General features: G+C 37.3%; 1 protein-coding gene across 2 annotated transcripts in view; it reads right to left on the bottom strand.

Annotated features, from left to right (window-relative positions):
- LOC140714588 (E3 ubiquitin/ISG15 ligase TRIM25-like) overlaps window positions 1-14,024 on the bottom strand; it is a 62,547-nt gene that overhangs the window by 35,661 nt on the left and 12,862 nt on the right. For both annotated transcript variants that reach the window (XM_073025899.1, XM_073025900.1), the window contains 3 exons: window positions 12,739-12,834; window positions 12,415-12,645; window positions 11,413-11,584 (listed from right to left, as the gene is read on the bottom strand). In XM_073025899.1, the coding sequence (XP_072882000.1) occupies window positions 11,413-11,584; window positions 12,415-12,645; window positions 12,739-12,834 (499 nt within the window). The remainder of the gene's footprint in view (window positions 1-11,412; window positions 11,585-12,414; window positions 12,646-12,738; window positions 12,835-14,024) is intronic.

Raw genomic sequence — 14,024 nt, 5'->3', positions numbered from 1 at the left:
TAAAAACAAAAATCTGTGATATGTTAATTCACGTGAACCTTTATTTAACTGACAAAAGTACAAAGAAAAGATTTTCAATAGTTTTACCGACCAACTTAATTGTATTTTGTAAATATACACAAATTTAGAATTTGCTGGCTGCAACACACTCAACAAAAGTTGGGACAGAGTTCAAATAAGATTGAAAAGTGCACAGAATATTCAAGTAACACTGGTTTGGAAGACTCTACATTAAGCAGGCTAATTGGCACCAGGTGAGGTGTCATGACTGGGTATAAAAGTAGCATCCATCAAAGGCTCAATCTTTGCAAGCAAGGATGGGTCGTGGCTCACCCCTTTGTGCCAGAATTCATGAGAATTGTTAGTCAGTTCAAAAAGGAACATTTCCCAATGCAAGATTGCAAAGAATTTAGGTCTTTCAACATCTACAGCACATAATATTGTGAAAAAATTCAGAGAATTCAGAGACATCTCAGTGCATAAAGGGCAAGGTCGGAAACCACTGTTGAATGCGTGTGATCTTCGAGCCCTCAGGCGGCACTGCCTAAGAAACCGTCATGCTACTGTGACAATTATAGCCACCTGGGCTCGGGAGTACTTCGGAAAACCATTGGCACTTAACATCAGTGATGGTATGGGGATGCATCAGTGCCCACGGCATGGGTGAGTTGCATGTATGTGAAGGTACCATTGACTCCGAGGCGTATATTAGGATTTTAGAGAGACATATGTTGCCATGAAGGCGACGTCTCTTCCTGGGACATCCATGCTTATTTCAGCAGGACAATACCAGACCACATTCTGCATGGGCTACAACAGCGTGGCTTTGTCGACACAGAGTGCGTGTGCTTGACTGGCCTGTTGCCAGTCCAGATCTATCTCTTATTGAAAATGTATGGCGCATCATGAAGAGGACAATCAGACAACGGAGACTACGGACTGTTGAGCAGCTGAAGTCTTATATCAAGCAAGAATGGACAAAATTTCCAATTGCAAATCTACTACAATTAGTATCCTCAGTTCCAAAACGATTAAAAAGTGTTATTAAAAGGAAAGGTGATGTAACACAATGGTAAACATGCCTCTGTCCCAACTTTTGTTGAATGTGTTGCAGCCATCAAATTCTAAATTTGTGTATATTTACAAAATACAATTAAGTTGGTCAGTAAAACTATTGAAAATCTTTTCGTTGTACTTTTGACAGTTAAATAAAGGTTCATGTGAATTAACATATCACAGATTTTTGTTTTTATTGCTTTGTGGAAATATCCCAACTTTTCTGGAAATGGGTTTTTTCGATAGTAATGCACATCAGAGGAATTTGCGTATACTAGGATTGCCTGAAAATACTGAAACTGGTGATCTGTTAAAGTTCTTCTCAGATATGCTGTATTCACTTTTTAGTGAGACCCTGGAAGCTAGCCCTTTACTCGATAGAGTCCATAGAGTTCCAAGATTTCGGCGTTCATCTGAACTACACCCTCGGCCAATCGTACTTTGTTTGCGTTATTATACAACCAAAGAAGCCATACTTCGAGAGACCAGAAGAAAGCGAAAGATAATCTTCAAATCAACAGAGATTCATATAGTCGAAGATTTTCCTCCTGAGATTTTTGCCGAAAGAAAGAAATACCGAGAAGTCATGAGCGAGATGTATAAGCTAAATTTACATCCATCTCTTCGGTATCCAGCACGGCTGATAATCTTTCCTGCAGGGTCTCAGTCACAGAGAATCTACTCCCCCCAGGAAGGATGGGAGTACATTAAAAATCTTTAAGTTAAACCGATTGCTGAATAGGTAATTCTGATGTATGAGATGTTTATAGATACCCTGAGTAAAGTTTATTCTATGCTTTTTGAATCTCTGGTATGGGATGTGGCTGAGTATTTTTTTTTACTCATTAATAATTTGTATATACTTAAAATTGTTTTGTAGGGAACTCTTACAGTATTATACTATAGAGGTCCGTATAGGACCTGCCGTGAACTACTCTTTTTATTTTTTTGTTTGTTTCAACATTAATATAGTTTTAGGTTTGTTATATATATATTCAATTATTTTGTTCTTTTTGAAAGAAAGAACTTTAGTTGTAATATTATTTGCTTGGATTTACTTTTCTTTGAATATGTGATTAATATACTTCAGATGAATTTAAGATGGCCATCACCAGTTATGTTTTTATTACTGTTAGACATAACATTGCAGTATTTCAAATTTGTTTGTCCCTTTTATTATGGCTAAATTGGATGGGATTAATATTTTAATTTTAATATACGTAGCTGCAAAATGGAGGATAGGGTCAAGGGTCACTAGGTTAGCATGTGACCAGCTTATTGGTTGCTGTTTTTCTGGCTTTGTTGGATGTTAATAAAATTAATATAATCTCTTGGAATCTGAATGGTGTGAATCATCCTATTAAGTGTAAAAAGATTTTTAAGAAATTAAAAACACTTAATGCAGATATTATTTTTGCGCAAGAAAATCATATATGGAGCCAGGATGAGGACTGTTTTTTCAAATTTTGGAAAGAATCTTACTATTACTGATTCAATTGGAAGATATTTAATTGTTACTGGTTTATTATGCGATCAAAAAGTAGCCTTGGTGTGTGTATACGCACCTAATGTAGATAGTTCTGAATTTTTTAAGAAGTTTATTTCTGAGCTACCAAATTTGAATGAATATAAGTTGATCATGGGCGGTGACTTTAATTGTTGTCTGAACCTGGCGATTGACAGGTCATCAACCAATCCGTCACTTCCTAATAAAGCGGCGGCTTGTATTAATTCTTTTCTACTAGAATATGGCCTGGTCAATATCTGGAGATATAAACACCCTACCAACAAAGATTTTTCTTTTTTTCCCCCACATTCATCATAAATACTCTAGAATTGATTACTTTTTTCTAGACACACGTTTGTTACACTCCGTTGTTGAGTGTGCGTATGACATCATTGCGTTGTCGGATCACGCGCCTTTGAAATTAACCATGAAGCTTTCTGATAGCTTTTTGAAAATGTCACAGTGGAGACTGAATGCCGTATTGTTACAGGATCCAGCTTTTGTTAGCTTTATTAGGGAGCAAATTTCTACATTTTTTGAATTTAATACAACTGAAGGAATGTCAAACTTGGTTATATGGGACACGATGAAATCTTTTCTTAGGGGACAGATAATTTCATACTCAGCAGCTTTAAGAAAGAAAACTAAAGCGGAACTGTCAGTGCTTACTAATAAAATTAGAGAGACAGATAAAGCGTATTCACTAAAACCTACTGAAGACCTATATAAAGAAAGGTTCGAACTTCAATCACAATATGATTTGCTTCTGACCTTTCCCATCGAACAGCAAATTCTTAAATCTAAAAGTCTATTTTATATACATGGAGATAAGTCAGGTAAACTTTTGGCTGGTCAGTTAAAGGCTGGTATGGTTAGAAGACAGATTTTAAAAATTCGTAGACCAGATAGAACTGAAACCTTAGATCCTTATGAAATTAATAAGATATTTATTGATTTCTACTCTAACCTTTATAAATCTGAATTCTCTGACAATACTATTATGAATAAATTTTTGCAAAAATTAAATATACCCAAAATTTTGACTCAAGATGTTGATATATTAGATGCACCTATTAAACAAAAGGAGATAGCTAAAGCTATATCCACTATGCAATTAGGGAAAGCTCCGGGACCAGATGGTTATACGATGGAATTTTATAAAAATTTTCCATGAAATGCTTATACCACATCTTCATCAAACTTTTACTGATTCTATACCCTCTGGGAATCTTCCAAAAACTTTTTATGGGGCATTAATTTCATTGATTCCTAAAAAAGGAAAAGATTTATCGTAATGTGCATCCTATAGAGCTATCTCTTTACTGAATGTAGATTTTAAAATTCTCTCTAAGATTCTAGCCAATAGACTTGAGAATTTTTTGCCTACTGTTATCTCAAATGATCAAACTGGATTTATTAAAAATAGGTACTCACGTTTTAATATTCAAAGACTGTTAAATATCATTTATTCCCCCTCAGTTAAAGAATTTGAATGCATTGTGTCTCTGGATGCAGAGAAAGCTTTTGATAGGGTGGAGTGGCCTTATCTGCTTCAGATTTTGAAGAGGTTTAATTTCAGTCCGGGATTTATTTCCTGGATTAAACTGATTTATCAAGCCCCGGTGGCTGCAATTATAACTAATAATCAAAAGTCTCCTTATTTTAGGTTATATAGAGGAACCCGTTAGGGTTGTCCTCTCAGTCCTTTCTTATTTAATTTGGTTTTAGAACTACTTGTTACCGTTCTTAGGGATTCTAATTCTGTGCAGGGTATTAAGAGAGGGGATAAATTACATAAGGTTTCATTGTATGCGGATGATTTATTAGTTTACATTTCAGATGCTAGGAAATCTATTCCTTTTATGTTATCTATATTTACGGAATTTAGTATTTTCTCTGGATATAAACTCAACTTACATAAAAGAGAAATATTTCCTATTAATAATTATTCTGATTATTATGATCAAATAACTTTTAATATTGCTAAAAACTATTTTACTTACCTTGGTATTAAAATTACTAAAAATTTTAAAGACCTATATAAGTATAATTTTCCCCCTCTAATTGAATATACTCAACAAGCGCTTTCTAAATGGTCACCTATGTCGATGTCATTAATTGGTCGAATAAATGCTATAAAAATGGTTATTTTACCAAAATTTTTATATACATTTCAAGCAGTTCCATCTTTTCTTCCGAAAATATTTTTTGATAAAATAGATTCCGTGATCTCCAGAGTACATTTTTATTGCAAAAATCAAAAAAAGAAGGGAGGACTGGTACTACCAAACTTTAGATTTTATTATTGAGCAATTAATATTCGTTATATCACCTTCTGGATTCATGGTATAGATAACCAGGATTGCACTTCATGGTTACATTTGGAGGAGAATTCGGTAACGGGGTTTTCTTTAGCTTCTTTACTAGGGAACTCCTCTTCCTTTTTCATTCTCCAGGATAGGTAGACAAGGTCTTAGTTCTATTGTTAAACACACTTTAAAAATTTGGTTTCAGTTTCATAGATTTTTTGAATTAAATAACTTTGTGCTCTCTAGTAACATCTATTCTAATTTTTTCTTTAAACCATCAAGTCTGGATAAGGCTTTTTTAATATGGAAAACTAAGGGAATAAAAACTTTTTCAGATTTGTTTTCAGAGGATTGTTTAATGTCTTTTTCGCAGCTAATGGATAAGTACGATATATCTAGTACACATTTTTTTTAGATATTTACAAGTTAGGAATTTTTAACGTGATTTTTTAAACGAAATATCCATTGGCTTATTCACCAAATTTGGTTTATGTTATTTTCCAGCTTAAGCCATTTCAAAAACAATTAATAGCTATTATATATAAACAGTTAATGAATTAATAAGATTAAACGTACTTGGGAAATAGAACTTCAACATTCACTTTCAGGTGATCAATGGGGTTCACTTTATTATCTAGTTAATAATTCATCTATCTGTGCATGTCACTCCCTAAATCAGTTTAAGATAGTACACAGGGCCCATATGTCAAAGATAAATTAGCGCATTTTTTTTCTAATATAAGCCCCACCTGTGACAGATGCAACGCTGAGGTGGCTACTTTAACTCATATGTTTTGGTCCAGTGTAAAGTTAAATAATTTTTGGAGGGATGTGTTTAGAATATTATCAAAAGTTATAGGTGTGGATTTACAACCCAATTCACTTACGGCAATCTTTGGGATTATTCCAGAGGAAACAGGTAGAGTTCCTGTTTCCACTCAACATGTGATAGCCTTTTCAACTTTATTGGCTAGGAGAGCTATCTTGTTATACTGGAAAGATTCTAATCCACCTACTGTTTTTAACTGGCTCTCCTCTACTATGTCCTGTTTAAGTTTGGAGAAAATTAGAAGCCAGACATTTGACACATCTTTTAACTTTGAGCAAGTCTGGCGACCCTTTATTCAATATTTTCAAATTATTTAATTTTTTTTTTAAAAGGGAATTTTTTTTTCTTTTTTTTTGTTCCTCCTTATCCGCGAAGGTTCGGAGATGACTGGAGGGATGTTTTCTTTCTTCTTTTTTTCTAATTTTATCCTCAAAAAGTCTTTCTTTTTTTTGTCTTAGGTTAGTTTAGCGGGGTTTTTTTTTCTCCTTATTAATAAAATATCCAATCTTTTTTTTCTCTTTACGATTTGTCAAGAGGAGTTGTGGTTTCTTGTTTATATACTATATACAACAGCTTAATATTATATTTAATTGACCTTGACAGTATTTTTTTGTTGTTTCTACGTTTTTTTGTATTATGTGTTTGCTAAAACTTCTCCTCTGACTTGTATTTTTTTCTCTGTTGAAAAATTAATTTAAAAAATTGAAAATGAAAATAAAAGAATAAAAGATGATTACTTAGGTTCCTTTAATATCAGAGAATGTATACTGTATACATCCTGAAATTCATACTCTTCATAAACATCCATGACATAAGAGATCCATAAAATGAATGATAGAACATCAAAACCATGAACACCACTCCCCTTACTCTAATTATGAAACTAATATCCTATCTGGCACAGCAATCATCCTTCAGAAAAATCTAGTACCTTTACCCTGTTTGTCCTTTATTAATCTAGGCCAACATTAATTTGGTTGACTCAAAACTGCCCTCTAAAATGACCTAGCAAGTCAGCATGACAAATATAACAGGATTTTAACCACAAGGACAACAGCAATTCAATGCAATGGTTTATTTCCACGTACTCAAAGTCTAATTAGATAATAAATAACTGGATTTCAAATAAACATTCAATTCAATCAACGTCCTGAAATTCACCATTTAAATTATTTCTTCTCTTAAATGATACCAATGTTTTGCCTTTTTATTTTCTATGTTTTATTCTGACCTACTCTATCTCAGCTTCCACCTGCTAGCTTGCCAGCTTGTACTCCTTCCTGTCTCTCCACCTTCTTTTTCTGGCTTCTGCCCCCTTCCTTTCTAGTTCCGATGAAGGGTCTCAGCCCAACACATCAGCTCTCAATGTTAAGTATTTACATATATGAACTTCTAATATTTCAATTCTCATTTAAACCCTTGTCCAAAGAAAAATGGGGTGGGGGAGAATCTCATTGAAACCTGTCGAACATTGAAAGGCCTAGATAGAGTGAATTCGAAGAGATTGCTTCCTGTGGTGGGGAGTCCAGGACCAGAGGGCACAGCCTCAGAATAGAAAGACATCCAATTAGAAAAGAGATGAGGAGGAATTTCTTTAGTCAAAGGATGCTAAATCTGTGGGATGCATTGCCACCGATAGCTGTGGAGGCCAAGTCATTGAGCATATTTAAAGCAGAGGTTGATTGGTTCTTGATTAGTAAGGATGTCAAAGGTTAGGAAGAGAAGATGGGAGAATGGGTTTTAGAGGGATAATAAATCAGCCATATCGGAATGGCAGAGCACACTCAACTGGCAGAATGACCTAATTCTATTCCCAATCCTTATGGTTCTTCTGTCTTTCCTTTTGATTTAAACCCTGATAAATGTGAGGTGGTTCATTTTGGTAGGTCAATTACGATGACAGAATATAGTCATTATAGAATATAGTATTCTATATAATAATATAGTCATCACAGAATATAGTATTAATGGCAAGACTCTTGGCAGTGTGGAGGATCAGCGGGATCTTTGGGTCCGAGTCCATAGGACTCTCAAGGCTGCTGCACAAGGTGACTCTGTGGTTAAGAAAGCATACGGTGCATTGGCCTTCATCAATCATGAGATTGAGCTTAGGAGCTGAGAGGTAATGTTACAGCTATATAGGACCCTGGTCAGACCCCACTTGGAGTGCCATGCTCAGTTCTGGTCACCTCACTACAGGAAGGATGTGGAAGCCATAGAAAGGGTCCAGAGGAGATTTACAAGGATGTTGCCTGGATTGGGGAGCATGCCTTATGAGAATAGGTTGAGTGAACTCGACCTTTTTTTCTTGGAGCAACAGAGAATGAGAGGTGATCTGATAGAGGTGTATAAAATGATGAGAGGCATTGATCGGGTGGATAGTCAGAGGCTTTTTCCAGGGCTGAAATGGCTAGCACAAGAGGGCACAGTTTTAAAGTGCTTGAAAGTAGGTACAGAGGAGATGTTGGGGGTAAGTTTTTTTTAATGCAGAGTAGTGAGTGCATGGAATGGGCTGCTGGCGATGGTGGTGGAGGCGGATACGATACAGCCTTTTATGGAGCTCAGAAAAATAGAGGGCTATGGGTAACCCTAGATAATTTCTCAGGTAAGGACATGTTCGGCACAGCTTTGTGGGCCAAAGGGCCTATATTGTGCTGTAGGTGTTCTATGTTTCTATTCTATGTTAATGTCATATCCAGTTTATGATTTCCATAAACCAGCCTTGTGCAAATTTTTCACAACAGCCACATGAGTCCTAATGGAATGAAAATATGAGCCTATTGTTGCTTTTGCTATATTGCCATCATTGTTCAGTACACTTGTTTAGTACAGATTTTTTCCTGTACTTTTGGGGGCACTAAATGGTGAAATCCCCGCTCCATAGACCACTCAAAAAAAGTCATCATACGCACTACCCATCTTACAACCATTACTGAAATCAGGTTATTATCATAATTCTCTATACTGCAGATCAACTAATTTCTCTTCTCTGCTCTTCTGTTTGTGCACAAACAGCTCAATCCTGTCTCAGAATTAGGACTGGTAGCACAGGTGCAGCCTGAGCTGACTGCTGCACTTTGATCTCTTCAATAAATGTAACAACATGACTAGATCAATAATTGTGGTAGAGCCAGATACCATAAACCCATGTAACTATTAAATTTATGGAACTATTTCCAATTAGGTTTTGAATTTGACTAATTCAGTCATTAGAAATCCCAATGCACATTAACAGAGATAAATCACTAGTTACTAAACCTGCCAAGAACTACATAATAAATATTAGCCATTTAACACTCAAGAGATTTTAATGGCTTAAGACAAAGCTAACACTTTCAAAATTCTTCCATTCATTTTTCAATGTCCTTTTCATTACTTTGTATCTAAATGACTTCAGTCGTATCCCAGGCCCCTTCATTGAAATGAAATTAAAAATCTCATCATGCACAATTGAGATAGGATACTGGTCTGTAAACCAGCCAGAAATTAAACATATAGTTTCTATTCAATTCAACTTTGTGCACCAGTGTTGCTTGTCAATGAGGAGATGGTATTTCTGATCTGCACTGACTGCAGTTTCCTGATGAGAAAGTCAGTTGCAGAGGGAGATACAGAAACCCAGGTTTTAGAGCATGCTGGTTAGTACTGAGGATATGACGGTGTTGAGCACGGAGTTGTAATCAATAAACAGCAGCATGCCGTAGGAATTGTGATTGTCCAGGTGATTCAAGGCCAGTGAGATCTGCTGTAGACCTATTCAAGGTTCTTTTGAAAAACCTGACCTGGAGTTACACTCTGACTTCGGGAATGGGACCCAGTCTCAGGGCCTCACAACTGGCCGCTTTTTGATATCCCAAGGACGAGACCTGGAAGGCAAGCATGTCTTCAGGGTTCTGGATTTTCGTGGTTCTGAAGATGTGCTGATTCTAGGCCGGTGCCCCTGACTGAAATGTTGCGGGTGAACACGGAACATCAGGAGCAGCGGGTTAGCTGCTGGGGGTTGTGTGTCCGGAGAGCTGTGCCTTTCTGGTGCCGACTCTCTGGGTGCAGAACTCAGAAAAAGTGATGAAACAGACTTTTAACATCATAAATCAGCGAGTTGTTTGTTATGTCTCCCCTCTCGCTGTAAAACGGGGACACCTCTCTATCCCATTTTAGGGAGAGAGAGAGAGCTGTGGTATGTCAAGTTATCAGGTGAACGAGTACTTCTTGGGGTACTGCAAGTCAGTGTCTTTATTGATGCTTGCTGCATACTTGAGTGCTCAGTGGAGGGTGCAGATGCTTTCTTGTTGGTGGGGTGGGGGAGGCATTGCCTTGCTGCTGGTTGTGTGTGGGAGGGGGAAGCTTTGGGGTTCTTACGTTTTAACTGTCATTCTTTCTTTGGGGCACTCCTCTTTTTATAGATGCGAAGAAGAATTATTTCAGGATGTATATTGTATACATTTCTCTGACATTAAATATATCTGTTGACCTATTGTGATAGGCAAATTGCAGCAGGTCCACATCCTTGAGCACGCAGGAACTGACTGTGGCTACGACCAACCTCTCAAAGCACTTCATCACAGTACATGTGACTGTAACTGGGCGAAAGTCATTGAGGTCGTTCACGTTGTTCTTCCTACACAGTGGTATGATTGTCGTCCTTTTGAGGCAGATGAGAAACTCGACTACAGCAGTGAGATTGAAAATGTCCTTGAACACTACCACCAGTTGGCCAGCACAGATTTTCAGTGCCCTACCAGGTACACCATCAGGGCCTAACATCTTGCAAGGGTTCACCCTCATGAAAAATATTCTGACGTGATAGAGATCACAGGGTCACCAGATGTTGAAGGAACTCACACAGGTGTAGTTTTATTCTCCTTTTCAAAGAATGCATAAAAAGTGCTTAGCTCATCTGGGAGTGAGGCATCACAACCATTCTTGATGTTAGGTTTCATACTTTGTACGAAGTAATGGTCTGTAAACCCTGCCAGAGTTGCTGTGCATCCGATTCCATCTCTCACTTCAATCAGAATTGTTTTCTCGCTCTTAAAAAAGCCTTTCGAAGGTTGTATCTGGATTTCTTGTATAGTTCTGGATCACCGGTCTTGAATGCTACAGATCTAGCCCTCAGCAGACTACGAATCTCCTGGCTCATACACGGCTTTTGTTGTGGGTTCGTCCAAAATATTCTGGAAGCCTCACACTCATCCACATAGGTCTTAATGAAGTTGGTGATAACTGTGGCGTATTAATTCAGATTAGAGACGAATCTCTGAATATTGTCTAGTCCACTAACTCAAAGCAGTACTGTCGTACTCCTCTGCCTCCCTTGACCATACCTTCTTGGTCCTCACTACTGGTGCTGTGGTCTTTAACATTTTACAGCAAGACATCTGCTTTGTTTGATCTGTTGGCACCAATTCCCAATTGATGGGATGAGTAAATGTTCACAACAGTTTTATCCCACTACAATGAGTTAATTTTTAAAACACTTTAGAACACACCAGAATTTCCAGACAGACACCTTCAGGAATAATATACAAGAGAAGGAGAGAGGTTCCAGGGGTGTGGGATTGAAAGATCACTGGGAACAAAATCAGATTTGACAGTAATCTGCCAAGATTCAACATGAGGACTGATCATCCTTATTGGAAGGCTCATGGAATGCCATCAACACTTTCCGAGGAGAAAGAGATTGGGAAAATATGAGAATAAAAAGGTAATACCATTTTCTTTACTTGCAGGCAGCTTCTCATGACAGGCTCTGTGCAGTTGTGCCATAATATCTTTAGTCAGCTCGACAATTATGCACTTTAAATTGGAGAGCTGTTTATCAATATCAGTGTCCAATGTGGGTAAAACCTGATCTGTCTCCATTTCTTCCAGAGTTTGAAACTCCTACAAAGCAAACCATCACAAAATTTAGGACATCACTTACTCTTATATAAATTTCACAATTTACAGTTGTGAATAATGAATGCTTCTTTTTCTCCACAGATTCATTACCAACTAAAAGTGATCACCACACGAGCTAACTAGTTAGTCTTGTTGCTCCACTCATTTTCCCATCCTTGATGTTAGAAAGTGGACCTCCCATTAATGAGAGGTATGGACACTAACTCAATAAATCAGTAGCAACATTATTGTATATGCTGCCTGGACAGAGTTTCTTAAAGCACAAGATTTTCCAATCGTAGGAGAATACTAGATGACAATTAAAGGGTATTTTCTAACAGACAGACTGGAACAACTTGATTCAGGATCGACGGGCATGCAACAAGCATCTACTTAATCAGAAATAAGACTCACTTCTCTCTCAACACACATAAAATGCTGTAGGAACTCAATAGGTTAGGCAGCATAGTTAACATTTGGTTACACAAGATGACATCCAACCAAATTCCATTATGTGATCTAATGAGACCAACAGAGCAAACTTCCTGAATATGGAGTGGGGGGAGGAACTTTGTATGAGGAGTTCCAGCAATCTATAAGTGCTTTGTAACTTAAGAGGCTAGAAGGTATCCAAGCTTCTATAAAGCCATCTGGAAATCAGGGAATGAACATAATACACAAGAAGCTTTCCCATCAGCCTAGTGATACAGGTATGCACTCAAATGCATGCCCTTCAAAAAGGCATTTGCCTTCAGATTCCTTAGGGCTTTCAGTCACTGACATTCATTTCAGACCATTGTTCCACAATGTTCATTGTTCAGGATTTTGCCTACCTTTAAGAGTTGAATGCCATCAGATTTCAAGAGCTGGTCTATTTCATCAGTTTTCCGCTTTAGTCCAATGCATCTCCGGCTCAGCCAGCTCTGGATGCTGTCAGTTTGTGCCAAGGCAACAGCCTCCTCACTGTCGATGATGTTTGTTACAATGTTCTGCGACTCTTTAATGCAGTTGATCAGATTATCAAAGTGTTTATCAATGTCAGATCTCACCTGACATGTTGTTTCCTGATTAAGGAAGGGAAGATTGTAAATACATACACTCAGAACAGAACTACTACTATACTTTTAAAAACACATAAAGGTAGGATTGATACTCACTTTGATAGAAATTATATTGTCCTTTAATTTAAGAATTGCTATATTAATATCTTCAATTTGGTTTTGCCTTCTTAGTTTTTCTTCCTGAAGAAGATTCTGAATAGAGAACATAATCACATTTTTAGTATTTATCCAAACGCAATAAATGTGCCAAAAGATGTCAATTTAAATATATTAGTCGTAAATCACAATGAACTTCTACATATAAGAGCTGCAATCACCCTTTGTTTTTCTTTTGAATGATCTAATTACCATATGAGTCACACAAAGTGCATGGAAACTGTCATTTGAAGGAAACGTCGGTCAAAATTCTTACTGTATCAGGTTAAGCCATTTGCTCACTCAGTGAAGGGCTTTAAATGACTACGCACTGTACTTTTTTGCTAGTGAAAATGAGTGATCCAAACCCGTTTTCAAGGCCGGTATTAGGACGCTGGAGACATGAGCAGCTGCAGATGCTGGAAACTGAAGCAAAAACAAAGTGGTGGAAGAACTCAGAGAAGCAAGCAGCAGAATGGATGATCTATACCACAGGTTGAGACCCTGCATCAAGGCCTCCTCTCCAAGGCACGATACCCAGAATATACAAGTGAGAAGTGGCGCTGAGAAAGAGACTCATAGTGGATAACTAGAAATAAAAGAGGGGAAAAAACTAGGCAAACAGAGCTGAGTTAGGGAAAGGGAAGGGTAGAGACAGGGTGCTTGGTGATAAGGGAAGGCTAATGGGCAATGGAGCCAGCTTGGAGAGGTGTTAGGAGAGCAGCGTCTGCAGGTCCAAAGAAGCCTCTGTTGTAGCCAGGAGAAGGGAGTGGTGGAGGAGTCAGAGCTCAGAAGGTAGGGATGCAGAATGGATGAAAGCAAATAGCTTATGATGGTGGAGAGACAGAAAGAGACATGAATGAGGAACACAAATGGTCACAGACGTCCATGTTGTGTATTTCTTTAATGGCAAAGGAAGCCACTAAGCCCATCAAATCTACAGTAGCTCTGAGCAATCTCATCTTTATGTAGTTTTTCATAAACTCTGTTGTATCTCTTTATCTGTAAATACTTGCAAGAAAATGAATTACAAGGTAGTATATGGTACTCTATATGTATGTCGATAATAAATTTTACTTTTACTTTTACCACTCTAATTCCCCACCAATTTCTCTGTAACCTAGTGTCTATAAAAAGTATTAACCCCCCCGGAAGCTTTCATTTTTTATTGTTTTACAACATTGAATCATGGTGGATTTAATTTGGCTTTTTTGACACTACTCAACAGAAATGACTCTTTTGTATCA

This window comes from Hemitrygon akajei, chromosome 22 (assembly GCF_048418815.1).
Source record: "Hemitrygon akajei chromosome 22, sHemAka1.3, whole genome shotgun sequence".
NCBI classification, from domain to species: domain Eukaryota; kingdom Metazoa; phylum Chordata; class Chondrichthyes; order Myliobatiformes; family Dasyatidae; genus Hemitrygon; species Hemitrygon akajei.
The sequence above is the reverse complement of the archived record's forward strand: the minus strand, read 5'-3'. Positions and strand labels throughout refer to the sequence as shown.